This window comes from Cynocephalus volans, chromosome 9 (genome assembly GCF_027409185.1).
Source record: "Cynocephalus volans isolate mCynVol1 chromosome 9, mCynVol1.pri, whole genome shotgun sequence".
Classification (NCBI taxonomy): Eukaryota; Metazoa; Chordata; class Mammalia; order Dermoptera; family Cynocephalidae; genus Cynocephalus; species Cynocephalus volans.
The window spans coordinates 10,894,718-10,909,075 of NC_084468.1; the positions used below are offsets into that span (position 1 = coordinate 10,894,718).

At 34.9% G+C, this 14,358-nt stretch overlaps 1 protein-coding gene across 4 annotated transcripts in view; it reads right to left on the reverse strand.

Moving 5' to 3' along the window:
- The window catches only part of RAB28 (RAB28, member RAS oncogene family), a 187,534-nt gene that overhangs the window by 148,263 nt on the left and 24,913 nt on the right, over positions 1 to 14,358 (reverse strand). For all 4 annotated transcript variants that reach the window (XM_063107992.1, XM_063107989.1, XM_063107990.1 and 1 more), the window contains exon 4: positions 8,152 to 8,281. In XM_063107992.1, the coding sequence (XP_062964062.1) occupies positions 8,152 to 8,281 (130 nt within the window). The remainder of the gene's footprint in view (positions 1 to 8,151; positions 8,282 to 14,358) is intronic.

Genomic DNA, 14,358 nt, shown 5'->3' on the forward strand with positions numbered 1-14,358 from the left:
CAGACACAGAAAGAGGAATACCACATGTACTCACTCATAAGTGGTTGTTACAAAAGAAGGAAGAAAGGAAGGAAGGCAGCAGGAAGGGAGGGTGGGAGGGAAAGTAAAAAAGAGAAAGACCACAATAATATGTTGAACTTTCAGTAGAGAACAAATCTATGGTGACTAGCAGTGGTAAAAGGGAAGTGAGAGGGGGGTTAGGGAGATATTGGGTAAGGGGAACATAGAATAATTACAAATTGTAACAATGAATATGCTAATAATATTGACTTGATCATCACAAATTCTACACAAAGATAGTCAACACTGTACCCCCAAAATATGTATAATCAATTATGCTTCAATTAAAATAAATAAATAAATAAATAAAGGAATGGAAGGTGCTTGGGTATTACCCAGTACAATTCCCTCATTTTAGACTAAGGATGACCCTAAGTGGTTAAGAGAATTTACTAAAGGTCACATCGCTAGATAAAATGACAGCACCAGGAAAAAAGTTGAAGTTTTCTGATCCTGAGTTTAGTGTTCCTTTAAATTATATTGGCTTTGTTCCACAATCACTGCAAATATAAATTAAAATACATCATTAAAGGAGCTTAAATTATTTTAATAAAAATTTCAAAGCTTTTCACAAAGAAATGTTTTTCTAGCTCTGTGTACTTTTATTTAATATTAATTTAATATTTAATAATTTTTTTCCAAAAATTTAAAATCAAAGATTCACCATAAAAGAAACAAAAATAAGATAGATTATTCTTTCCCTAGCATTTAATAAACCTCAATCACAACAAAGATGTATAGAAATCACATAAACAGACTGTTACGATTGAAATGCTTACACAACTCCCCCAAAACCACCCACCCCCACAAAAAAAGCCCAAAAAGCCTAATACTTCTTAGGCTAACTACAGTACTGCCAAAATGATTTGAGGTAGGCTATCTAAAAAAGTAACTATGAAATAACAAAATAATATCACTACAACAACCATTAGAAGAAAACTACTTTTCAACTAATATTATGAAATAACAGCTATTTGACATTTTCTTCCCCAACAACTGTCAGCCCCAACACTAGTCTTTAGGCAAGTTTATGCATTTGATTTGAAGATACTACTTAACCAATTTAACTTGAAATGCTACCAACACGTACTGAAAGTATAGTAGGAGTATAAAGTTTCACATAAGAATACAGCTTTAAGTGTATATATTAAAATACTTTCTCACTCAATATATAGAAATGCTCTCAATATCCTCCAGTAAGTAAATGATCATAGCTCTACTTGAAAAATTTACATGTGAAGAGAAAAAAAAGTTAAAAAGAAGCAGCAGTAGCAGCGGCAGCAACAAAAATGGAAATATTAGGTCCCTCTGAAAAAGACACTTGGATTTGATACTTTGGGATTACTATTATCTAGACCAAAAAAGAAGCAAAGTATTAAAAAGAAATAAGGAAAAGGGCAGGATACTTTTGGTTTTGTTTTTCAGTTTTATTTATACTTATTTCTGTTGGGTACAGTGTGTTGTTTTAATACATGCATATACTACTCAATGATTCAGAGTAGATAGAACAGTTTTGGACCCATTAGTTTAAAATGTACAAACATAATAAACTTTTCAAATCCTCAAAAGAAGTTTTGTTTATGCTTTATAAATTATAAGGTTTCTTAAACAAATTGGTAATAATGACTTGTTCCCTCTGGTATAATACTGTAGGTAATAAATTTCATAAAAGCTAATATGAATCCTTCAAACTAAGAATCAAATTAAATGCTACCTACTTAATAGTTTCACATGTCTACTCTCCAGATAAAAATACGAATTTTTGGAGACTCAAAAGAGTTACAGAATAGGCAAGTACTTTCATGGAAATTCCAACGAAATTTTTCAAACTGAACATACATTTTTTATACTCCTCTATTACTGAAAAAAAAAAAGAATAGTCTTTTAAAAGCTTTGTGAAAGTTTTACTGAGAGCATCAGTAAAATTTTCAACTTGAAATTTACTTGTATTACTAATACATTTCCACTGAGTTCAGGGAACCCAACTTACAGGGTACATAAAAATGTAACCTTTAAACCTCCCAATGTAAAACATCACTTCCTGGGCAGAGATAGTACTCCAAGAACAATCAATCACTGTTAAGAAGAATATACACTCAACATAGTTAATTAGTGTTGATGCACTCTTCTCTATGCCTTCATCTGTCATGAAGATTGTTTAAAAATCTGAGTTATTAGTCTTTATTTGGGGAAGGATCTGGTTAATATCTTTAAGAGTAGAAATCATTCATCCATCCACTCTATACTGGAGCGTGATAATTCCTACCCCCAATACAAGTTACTGATAACCACTACCCCTCTACTAACTAAGAAGCTATAAATCAGGAAGAGGGCAGCTTCTATGCAACCCCTGTTAATTCTGTTTACAATCTATCCAACTGAGAATGTTAGCTAGTCACGGGAGAAACTAGCTGATGGATCAGATAGTAGAAAGCATAACAGATTAAAGAAAAAAATATCAGAATGACAAATTAAAATACCATGTGGTTATAAAACATGGATTGAATTAAAATTAAACTTCTAAAACATTAACATTCCTAAATTTTCATTTCATTTCAATTATACCCTTGCCTGAAACACTGAAAGAAAAATTAAAACTGTACTTCAGTGAAGATTAATGATTTTTTTAAATTAAATACAAAATTAAAAACCATGTAAATCAAAAGTCAAATTTGTAGTTTTCTAACATTATGTAAAAGTAACAAGTGAGGGAAAAAAGCAAACTTTCTAAATCTTTTATATTTATTTAGCCTACAATCATGACATAAGATCTATGACATTTTATTTCAAATATGATCTAGCATAATATAACCATGATGTTATTTCCTAAAAAACTCCCTGTGACATTATTCACCAGGATGAAAATCAGTAAGCCAGTTGGCCCTGAAGACCATCTAATAGATTCCCTATATCTACGTATGCATTTTTCCTCATTAAGAAAACCACTTTTTCTGAATACTATCTTGGACCATAAACACTTCTAATTTCAGCATTCTTCATGAAAAGGTTTTTTATTCATTCATTTGGTATTCATTCATTCAACTGTTCTAAATGATGAGTTCCTTAGATTTCATAGGGCTGAGATTTTAGTGGGGAAAAACAGACAATAAACATTTGATGGCAATGAGATGTTGCAGATAACTTAAGCATAATGACCTGAAAGAAAAGGAAAATGGATAGCTCCTTTACATTGAGTGGTCAAAGAAGGCAACTTTAAGGAGATGACATTTAAGAAGAGATGCGAATGGCAAAATGAAGCTAGCCAAAAGCAAAGATTAGAGGGAAAAGCATTTCAAGCAGAAGAAACTCTAAGGTACAAATGAACTTGGAATGTTTCCAGAACAGAAAAAAACATAAATGTTGCCTGTACATATAGTGAGTGGGCAAGGAAGTATGTAGAAGATGAAGTCTGAGAGGCAGGTAAAAACCACATCACCTAGAGAGTAGGGAACTTGGATGAGGAGTGTGGATTTTATTCTAAGTGTGATGAGAAAGTGCTAAAAGGTTTTAAGCAGAAGATATAATATGATTTACCGTTTGGGAACTGGATAATAGAAGAGCAAAGCTAAAAGCTGGAAGACCAGTTCAGAACGTGCTGTAGCAGTTTACATGAGAGGTGATGGTGGTATGCTAGGCCATGGCTAGTTCCACTCATGGTAAGATTTTAGGTGGACATAAATTAAAAACCTCTAGGCTCTGCAGTGCAGAGCCTGATTAACTGAGAGTACCCCAATGCTGGAAGAGCAAAACTTTCGAAGCCAATAAACCAGGTAGTTAGGATGGGTAGATTTGGCTCTCTGCCATGCAAAAGTTGCCTTATATAGCAATATAATTGTTTCTGGGTGATTATGTGACTGAATCTGTACGTAGCATTTCAGACATCTTGCTCCACATGGGGCTACAGAGATCATTAAATTTCAGGCAAACATCTGTAATATGCACAGAATAGTAAATGACTTACCATCTTCTCCATTTTGAAATTTACCTACCAGGAATTTATTTTTTACCACGCTAAGCAAAAGTATGTCCTTCCATGAAGATGTGGACATTAACTGCATTTAGTAATCTCACCAACCAGAAAGAGCAAAAGAAAGGCAGTCAAGTTTTCAGAAAACTTGAAGATTGCAGAGAAAAAGAATAAAACTAAAACCTAGGTTGGCAGGTCCCAATCACTCCTTAAGGACTTTCCTTGGCTCAGCCTTTGAGCAAATTAATAATGGTTGGCTTAATACACGTAGCTGGCACTCAAAAATGTTTGTTGAGGGCCGAGCCCGCAGCGCACTCGGGAGAGTGTGGTGCTGGGAGTGCAGCGACGCTCCCGCCGCGGGTTTGGATCCTATATGGGAATGGCCGGTGCACTCACTGGCTGAGTGCTGGTCACAAAAAAGACAAAAAAAAAAAATGTTTGTTGAATGAATGGTCCCACTCAACACATAATACGAGAACTACCAATCTGGAAAAAAAAAAACAAGGAATAAGTTGGTGACAAGAAAATTCTCCTAGAACCATTTTCTCCAGGCCAGCTTCAAAAAACATCTATTTCAGCTCTACTAATTTGTAAATTGTGATCATTCAAATTGAAGCTACCCATACACAGCACTTTTAAAACGCTATCATGGTTAATAATAATAACTAATAGTTATTGAGCACCTATTATACATAAGACCACATGTTTAGTGCTTTTCATGCAATATCTCATTTAATCTTTAAACCAGCTGTATAGGCAGAAACTATTACCCTCATTTTCACATGAGGGAAATTGAGACTTAAAGATGTAAAGTAACTTATCTGATGTCATGCTGCTATTAAGTGAAGAAACCGGGCTTTTAAGCAAAGTCTACCTAAATCCAAAGTCCTGTGATCTTAACAACTACTCAGTACTTCATTTAATATCTTAAGTAGTGCAAAGAAATAACACTAACTAGTATCTGATAGCCTTTCTGAATAAAATGTAGAATAAAATTAATTTGCTTTAATTATTGTATACTTTTAAGAATTGTATATTGAAATAATTAATGTACTAATTACCAATCAACTTATCCATCTCATTAAAGCAAGTCCCTCCTGCTGGCCATTTCATTAACCTACTGTAGTTACTTTTAATAGTTAAAAATAAAACATTTTTTTATAAGAATAAACCCATAATTCATCTTTATATCAGACTATCCTCTATTTTCAGCCAAAATTTATGAGTTTACTATATTTAAATAAAAAGTAAATGATCTTAAAACTTACTAATTATAAGCTCTTAGTATGGAATCAATTCTCTCTCACATATACCCACACACTCTTTATAAGGAAATGTATATTACCCTCTGTCTCTCTCCTACTAACTTAGGCGGAAAGCTGGCTACAGCTGCCAATATTTTCACAGCCTACACATATTTCTTTTCAAAGTATGCTTTCTATTTAAATTGCAAAGAATAGGACACAATGATGCAAAAAAAAAAAAAGCAGATTTAGGCAGAAGATGACTAGATAATGAGCATAATAATCCTGTTTCAGATGTCTTTACATCATGTTACTCTTGCTTTACCTTTAACCAGTGTGTGAAGTCTTTGTTAATTTTATTGCTTTTTCAGAAAATTATATCTCCCCAAAAGAAAACGAGTACGTACTACTATACTATACTAACATAACATCAATTTGGAAACAGAAATCATAAAATATTCAGGAGACAGAGTTAAAGTCCTAATAGGCTAACTACAGAAGGATCTTTCATTACATGATCATGTGAAACTAAGCCAGTGACAGATTGTGCAACAAATAATATCCAGGAAAATATTCATCTATAACCTCTTCATTTTACATATATAACATTCTATATCTCTGCATACTCTGTTATATGATCTCATTCTGAAAGAGAGTATTGCAAACACACACAAGAAGCGGTCATAGCTAAACCAAAAGTAAAAAAACTTTTGACTTTTATGATACTAAATCTCAAACATAACACTGTATTAATTTTTGGCATAAAATCAAATAACTTTTATAAATAATTGTTTTTAAAACCTGGGCATGGCACTACCAGCCCAGTCCAATAGCCCATCTAGTCTGACATTCTATCTTTGACAGTGACCAATGGGGGATTCCTCATAGGACAGCATAAACACGTAACATAATATACATAATTATATACCGCTACACCATTACCCCAGATGGTAGTTAGATTATACCCTGAAAGACAAAAATAAATCCAACCCCCCCTCCCTCCTCTACTCTATAATTCCCCATAAGGTGATAGGTAACCTCCAATTTAAAGCACAAATCTAATCATAATATAAGCCAATGCTTTGGTAACACGACAACTAAGAAATAATCTCCTAAAATGAAAAGCTGCACCCAGAAATAGAACTTAAGCTCATCAAAACTTATGATTTGTACAGGGAGATTTTCAATGAACTAAAAAGCATCAGATTCACTCAACTGAAATGAATTATTGGGCCGGCCCCGTGGCTCACTCGGGAGAGTGTGGCACTGATAGCGCCAAGGCCATGGGTTCGGATCCTATATAGGGATGGCCAGTGCACTCACTGGCTGAGCGTGGTGCGGACCACACCATGCCACGGGTTGCGATCCCCTTACTGGTCACAAAAAAAAAAGAAAGAAAGAAATGAATTATTTACAAAACAGATAAGCAAAATTTAACTAAACCTTAAAAAACTCTACAATTTCTATCCAAACTCTGACATTGTATGATATGTAATACTGTTTTCTAGAGAGTACGATAATGTTTGTGTTTTTAACTCTTCAAAAAAAATGACATTCACAACCATTTTGTAATGATTTTAAATTAAGACTTGGATTTATTAAATACTCATCTCAGTGTGCAAAACTATATAATGCAAAAATCTTGGTTTGGTCCTTCAGGAAGCACTTTTTCCTAAACAATTACAGAGAAATAATTTACTATTTTTTAAAGACCTGTGGAGAAGATAATTCTCTTGGTAGTATATACATAAGTGTTGATTTAACAGCCCTCTTAGTCAAGAAACAGGTCTTGACCTAAATCCTCCATGATATAAATGGAATTCATTTTCTCCTTTTCTGACCTCAAATTAATTGGAGAAGATCACTTCATATCATAATGTTTCATATATTTGAAACCCCTTATTAATGTCTCCTTTTCCAGGTTACTGCATTCCAGGAGGATGAACCAAAAAACAGTCATGTACTGAGTTCCATTTTATGATTTTTATATACTACATATCATAACAGATCTCAAAAAGTACTAATCCATTATTTTTACCAAGGACTATTCCTCCTTCTAATATAATACACTTTTTCTCAAAAAAAAAAAAAAAAAAAAAAAAGACTATCTATATTTCAGAACAAACTCCAAAAATTTGGAAAAGGAAGTTTATAATAGATGGGAGTCAGGAACAATGCATATAAAATTCCATGTAGGCAATGCTTCCTTCCCTAGAATAGGGTGTCATTTAATGAAATGTATCACTCAAAACCTCTGGGACACAGTTGAATCTGCAATGAAATATCATAAAATCTGCAACTGTGCTGCTGTTCTTCATAGTCCATGCTGCTTCTTTGGACCACAAGAAGCCAAAACATACAGTATCAGAAATTAACTTATCTTCACAGGAACTGGCCAAAGCAGCAGAGTGGTTATGATAGACCACGCATCAAGACAGTTATTTAAAATATTATACACACCCTTAGGAATTTTCTACTCAATTTGCTTGCTCCAGAAAATCTGTTTCAAAATCTCAAATCTTTTTTCCAGGAATAAAAACTACAGAATAGGTAAATGTCTTAGTAAGTTCTCAGTTAGGGCTGCTATAACAAAATGCCATGAACTGGTGGCCTAAACAACAAACATCATTCCTCACAGTTCTGGAGACTGGGAAGTCTAAGATCAAGATGCCAGCAGATTCAGTGTTTGGTGAGGGTACTCTTCCTGATATTCAGACAGCCACCTTGTTGCTGTATCCTCAAACAGCAGAAAAAAGTTCATCTCCAAATACCATGCCTTTGGAGATTAGGGCTTCAACATATTAATTGATGGGAAACACAAGCATTCAGTCCACAGCAACTATTAAACTCTACTATACATAATAAGCAGTAATAACTTACTTTTATTGCCCACCAAGGCAACCAGTGGCTCAGTTTCTGACTCCTCGCTCACTTTCTTCACCATAGTATACCAATCTTCTAAATTCTCAAAACTTTGATAATTTGTAATGTCATATACCAAGAGGATTCCCTGTCACAAAAGAGTTACAGAATATTTGTAATGCACTACTTAAAAAAGATACATTAATTAAAAAAATCATCTTGAGTAATGCTTCAAATACATCATGTAGAGTGTAGAAATACAAATGTGGAGTGTTTTATATACAAACTGATTTCAACTTAAATTAGTTACTAGCAGACAGATAATACTAAATGTTTACATTCAAGATAAATTCAGCAATTAAGATACAAAGCAAGCTAAAATATAATTTTATCAAAATTGTAAGTGGTTTCCCAATAAGATATCTGGGATATACTTGGTAAATTACAGTAAATATAAGAAAATCACATCACAGAAGTGGAAAAGGCTGCAAGGTCTACAATCCTGCCTCTCACTTTCAGGAGGTCAAATATTTAAACCTTTCAATAAATAACCATCTGCTGCCACTTTTTAAATTTTATTTTTTCAAAACTGCAGATTCCATGACATCCCTTGATAGTCAATTTCAGTGTCTAACACAATTTTCTTTAAATAAAATGTTGATTTCCTCTTTCGGTCCTGTGTGCATTTGGAGAACATCTTGAGAGTATCCTCCTTATAATAATCCTTCTCACACTTGAAGATAGTTAAGTAACCCCTTTACTGTCTCCTTTCCAGGGTAAACAAACTCAGTTCCTTAAACTTGCCTCAAAGGGCCTATTTTCCATCCCTTTAATCATAGTTGTTGATTCTTCCCAGGGCACCCCACATATAGTTTTTTGACATCCTCTTTAAAATGAGCAATGTAAAACTGGATGTGATAAGAGTCTGTAATAAGAGTCTGAGCAAAGCCAAATATAACAGAGGGATTACTTCCTGCCTCTTATATCTCATATTCCTTTTAATTTATCCCATTATTTTGTGGGGGAAGGAGAAGTATACACACACAAAATATAACAGTACCGCATTCTTGATTCTCATCCAGTTTGTTATCAAACACTTAATACAAAGCTCTACATACAGTATAAGTCTGGACCCTGTTATCATTATTTCTATAGTAATAAATGTCAACTACTTTTTTTGCACCTACTATGTACCAGACACCAGATCTTTTCATTAACCCTCACAACAATTATGAAAGGCTGGTATTATTATTCCTATTTTACTGTTAAACAGAGGTCAAAGTAACCAAGGTCACGCAAATAGATAGGTAAGTGATGAAGCCAGGATTTGAGTCAAGGACTAAATGACTAAAAACATTTGTCTGCCAACTATAAGCACTGTGCTGGATGCTAGGGATATAAGCTCTAAACCACAAGGAGCTCACCATCTTGAAGCAAAACCAGACACATAGACAAGTACATGACACAGTAGGCATGGCCAGTAATATGCTAGTAAATATCAATTAACTGGCTTAGGGTTCAGAACACATCAGGGGTAGAGGTGGGAGTATTATTTGTAATGTTTGCCAATTTCTGTGATATAAATACTCCCCTGTGGCCATTTTGAAGTATCAAACTGAACATAGAGTTGGGTAAGACACCATTACATAGCATTTCCACTATACAGATATGCTAGATGTAAATAACCTCTAGAGCATAGACAACAGAAATATATAGTAAAATAATTAGCAAGTGATGCATTTTGAGCATATAGTACCTTACATATAATTTTTATTCATGAATGTATTCAACATCTGACTCACAAAAATTGCTGAAAATTTAACAATTGACTCTCTGAAGCTAGAACAAGCCAGCTCTAGCTTACTGCTGTTATGGCCTGCAATACTATGATCTTCTATTTAACCACACTGGGCCCTGTGTCACCTAGCTTCTCTGGGTCTTGGTTTTCTTGTCTTTAAATTGAGATCTTTGAGTTAGTCTCTAAGATTCCTTTCAGTTTAAATATTCTATAATTTTTATGCAAAATCACTTGTCTGATCGATTTTGGTAATCGAGACATCTATTTCTGTCTGTCTTCCAAGGTGCTTTGAAATAACACCCAACACAAGAATTATCTGAAATAATGAGCATAATCTCACTTTCCTTACTAAGAATAAAGCCCCAGAACTGACCTCTGAAGAAGGCTAATCTTCAATCGACTGAGCCAACCTCCAGTTGCCATGAGTGATACTTATATATTGTTTGTTGAAAAGAGCTCTCCCCTGGAAGTCAGGTTGCTGTTGGATTCCAGTTCTGGACCCACCATCTACTGATCTTGGACAATGCTTCTATAATCTCACATTTAAAATACCTGAAATGCCTACATGATAAAGTGAAATAATAAAAGTAGACTTATTTTTAAAGTAACATACTACACAATTGCAGGGGATTTTTTAGTTGCTATTATTATTCTGAATGAACAAGAATTGCATTCTCATGGCTTCTTTTGAGATTGGTTTTACACTCATAAATAGAGCCTAGAACTATGATGCCTTAAGATTTTTGGAACCCTCTGTTAAAACAGGAAAATCTTCATCCCAAAAATGTGACAATATCTGAATATGATAAAATACTTACAAATAAACATGGCCATCATCTATTGATAATCAGTACTAGATCGCAGATATGCAACAAAAATTAAAATCCATTGATCTAAACCAGAGGTTGGTAAACTGGCCCATGGGTAAAATTTAGCCCTACTCTATATTTGTAGATAAACTTTTACTGAAACATAGTCACACTCATTTGTTTAAAAACTATCAATGGTTGCTTTTGTGCTACAACTGTAGAGATGAGTAATTGAAACAAAGATAATATGGCATGCAAAGCCTAAAATATTTACTATCTAGCTCCGTATAATAAAAGTCTGCCAATCCCTGATGTAAATCAATGTGTCCCAATATTTTCCAGTCAATGATTCCTATGAACCTTTCAGGACTCGTAAAAAAATATAGAAGGATAAACTCCTATTCACCAATCTAGCAATCTACCAACCCAAACATCTCTGTTTGTACTCTCAATATCACTTAATGTAAAAACTATTATTTCGTCTTTGCCCTTACCATCATAATTAGTACCAGTTTTGACCTTTCACCAGTGGTGAAAATCGTAGAAGGAAAAATTAGAAAATCAAAAATATTAAGATACAAAAGAAATTCTAGAACTTCTGTGATTTCGGCTCCAACATGTAAGGAACTTGGAAGTCTCAGTGACTTTTCTTGGACTCATCAGAGAACTGAAATTGCAGGGCAACTTGCCACCCTGATATCTGGAGAGATAGACAACTAGAGAGTCACAGCCCATATCTGCATACACGAAGCAGAAGCCACTAGAGGCAGCAAATGATAGGAACACCTAAATGGTAATTCTGGCAAACTGCTGGAAGCTGACTGTGTAGTTTAACTTGACAGTGGGAAACTCCCAGGGGCCCAGTCTCAGGGACACCTCCACACTTCCATGGATTTTACCTCCAAGAACTCTACCAGATCCTCATGCTAAAGAGCCAAGAAAGATCCCCTCATGGCTCTGGCATGAGGAGGGAGAAAGTAATCATTGTGAAATATGCCCAGAGTGTTATCCATAAAAAAGGCATAGTTTCTAAGAGAAAGGCTTAATCAGAGTCATATATCACATGGGAAGGAGAAGTTTCCAACTCCAGCCCCTTTTAGCCATTCTTTCTCACGTAAGTGGGAAGAGCTAAGAAACACTTGTGAAGGTCACAGCCCAGCAATATTGTCCCAATAAAAGATGGATACTATATTTTAAGAATACAGAATGCTTCCCTCCCCCATACTTTACCAACACATCAGCAGGCTCCAGTGCAACAGCAGTGGATTTCAGCTAAAAGCAGCCAGACACACACTTCAACTAAGGTTTTTTGTTTTGCTTTTTTTTTTTTTTTTTTAAATATACAAAAATGAAGGTGAGGAAAAACAAGAACACTAGAGAAATTTGATGCCTCTGGTACCTACAGCTACAACAAACATTAAATGCACCACAACCTTGGCCAAATCAACATAAAACCTCATACATACTAAAGGCAATTTACTTGAATCCTTATTACTGAATACATTATGTCCAACTTTCAGTAAAAAAGGACAAGTATTCCAAAAGACAGTTTGAAGAGAGAATGCAAGCATCAGAACCAGATGAAGATATAACACAGATTTTGCAATTACCAGACAAGGAATTTAAAATAACTATAACTAGTATGTTAAGGATTCTAATACAAAAGGTAGACAATATGCAAGAACAGGTGGATAATGTAAGCAGAGAGACTGAAACTCTAAGGAATAAAAAGAAAATGCTAGATATCAAAAATACTGTAGCAGAAATTAAGAATGCCATTGTTGGACAAATTGGTAGACTGGATACAGCCTAGGAAAGAATCCTTGAGCTTGAAGATGGTTAAATAGAAACTTCCAAAACTTAAATGAAAAATAATAATAATAATAATTATTATAATAATAATTATAATAATAATAATAAACAGACCATCAAAGAACAGTTAAACAATTCCAAGTGGTGCATCATACGCATAATTGGAATACCAGAAGAAAAGAGAATTGAGCTAAACAAATATTTGAAGTAATACTGGCCAAGAAATGGTCAAAATTAACTATAGAAACCAAAGCCCATATCCAAGAATCTCAGAAGAATCTCAGAGAACACCAAATATGATAAATACCAACAAAATTCTATACCTAGGCATACCATGTATTTAAAGTGTACTAAAGACAGAGAAAATCTTGAAAGAAGCTAGGAGGGGAAAAATGCCTTATCCATATAAAAAAAAAAGGATAAAAATTATTAAAATTTCACATCAGAAATCACACAAATAAGACAATGAAGTGAAATATTTAAAGTGTCGACAGAAAGAAACCAACCAATCTAGAATTCTATATCCAGTAAAACTATCTTTCAGAAGAGAAGGAGAAATAAAGACTTTCTCAGAAAAATAAAAACTGAGGTAATTCATTGCTAGCAAACTGCTCTGCAAGAAATATCAAAAGAGGTCCATCAAGGAGAAGGAAAATAATATGGGTCAGAAACTAAGTTTCACATCAGAAAAAATAAGTACCAAAAATAAATAAAGAAAAAAATAACCAAGGCAATCATAAGCAAAAAGAACAAAACTGGAAGCATCCTACTACCTGATTTCAAACTATAAGAGAAAGCTATAGTAATTAAAACAGCATGGTACTTGACACACACACACACACACACACACACACACACACACACACACACACACACACGGACGAATGAAACAGAATGGAAAACCCAGAAATGAACCATGCATGTACAGTCAAGGTGCCAAGAATACACAATAGGAAAAGGATACACTCTTCAATAAATGGTACTGCGAAAACTAGATATTGACATGAAGAATAAAATTGGACCTTCATCTCACACCATATACAAAAATCAACTCAAAATAAATTAAAGATATAAATGTAAAACCAGAAACTGTAAAACTACTAGAAGAAAACATAAGGAAAAGTATATAACATTGGTCTGGGCAATGATTTTTTGAATTTGACCTCAAAAGCACAGGGACAAAAGCAAAAAGAAAAAATGGGATTAAATCAAACTAAAAAGCTTCTGGGAGAAAGTGCATTTGGGGGAGAGCGTGTGAGGGCAGCAAGAGCCTGGTGAGAACCCTATAGAGCATGAAAACCAAGCAGGGTGGTATAGAAGAGAAAGAGGCATGCAGCTTCAGCTGATGCCATGGCTCGCAAGACCAGGGTCTTCCAGAAGGAATTCCCCTTTGCAACAGAAAGAATCTACTTGGACATGAGAACATCCCAGTGGTAAACCTCAGCATGCTCCTGCCTCAACTACCCCCACTACTGCTGCAGTAGCCTGTGCCATTGTCTAATCCCAAAGTCGTGGCCATACTCCCCACACAGGAGTCCATCCTGTGCAACTCATCCTACCATGCAGCCCAGACTATCCACACAGACCCACCGACCTGCCCACCTGGGCCCAGCCATCTAGCCACCAACTGCCATCTTGTGGCCCCAACTACCCAACTGCCCATGCAGCTCCAACAGCCTGCATCAGTCCAGCCATTTAGCTACCCCCATGGCCCACACTGCCCCAGCCATACATGTGACCCCTCCCACCTATGTAAGCCCAGCCATCTAACTGCACATGTGACCCCAACTGCTGAGCTGCTCACAT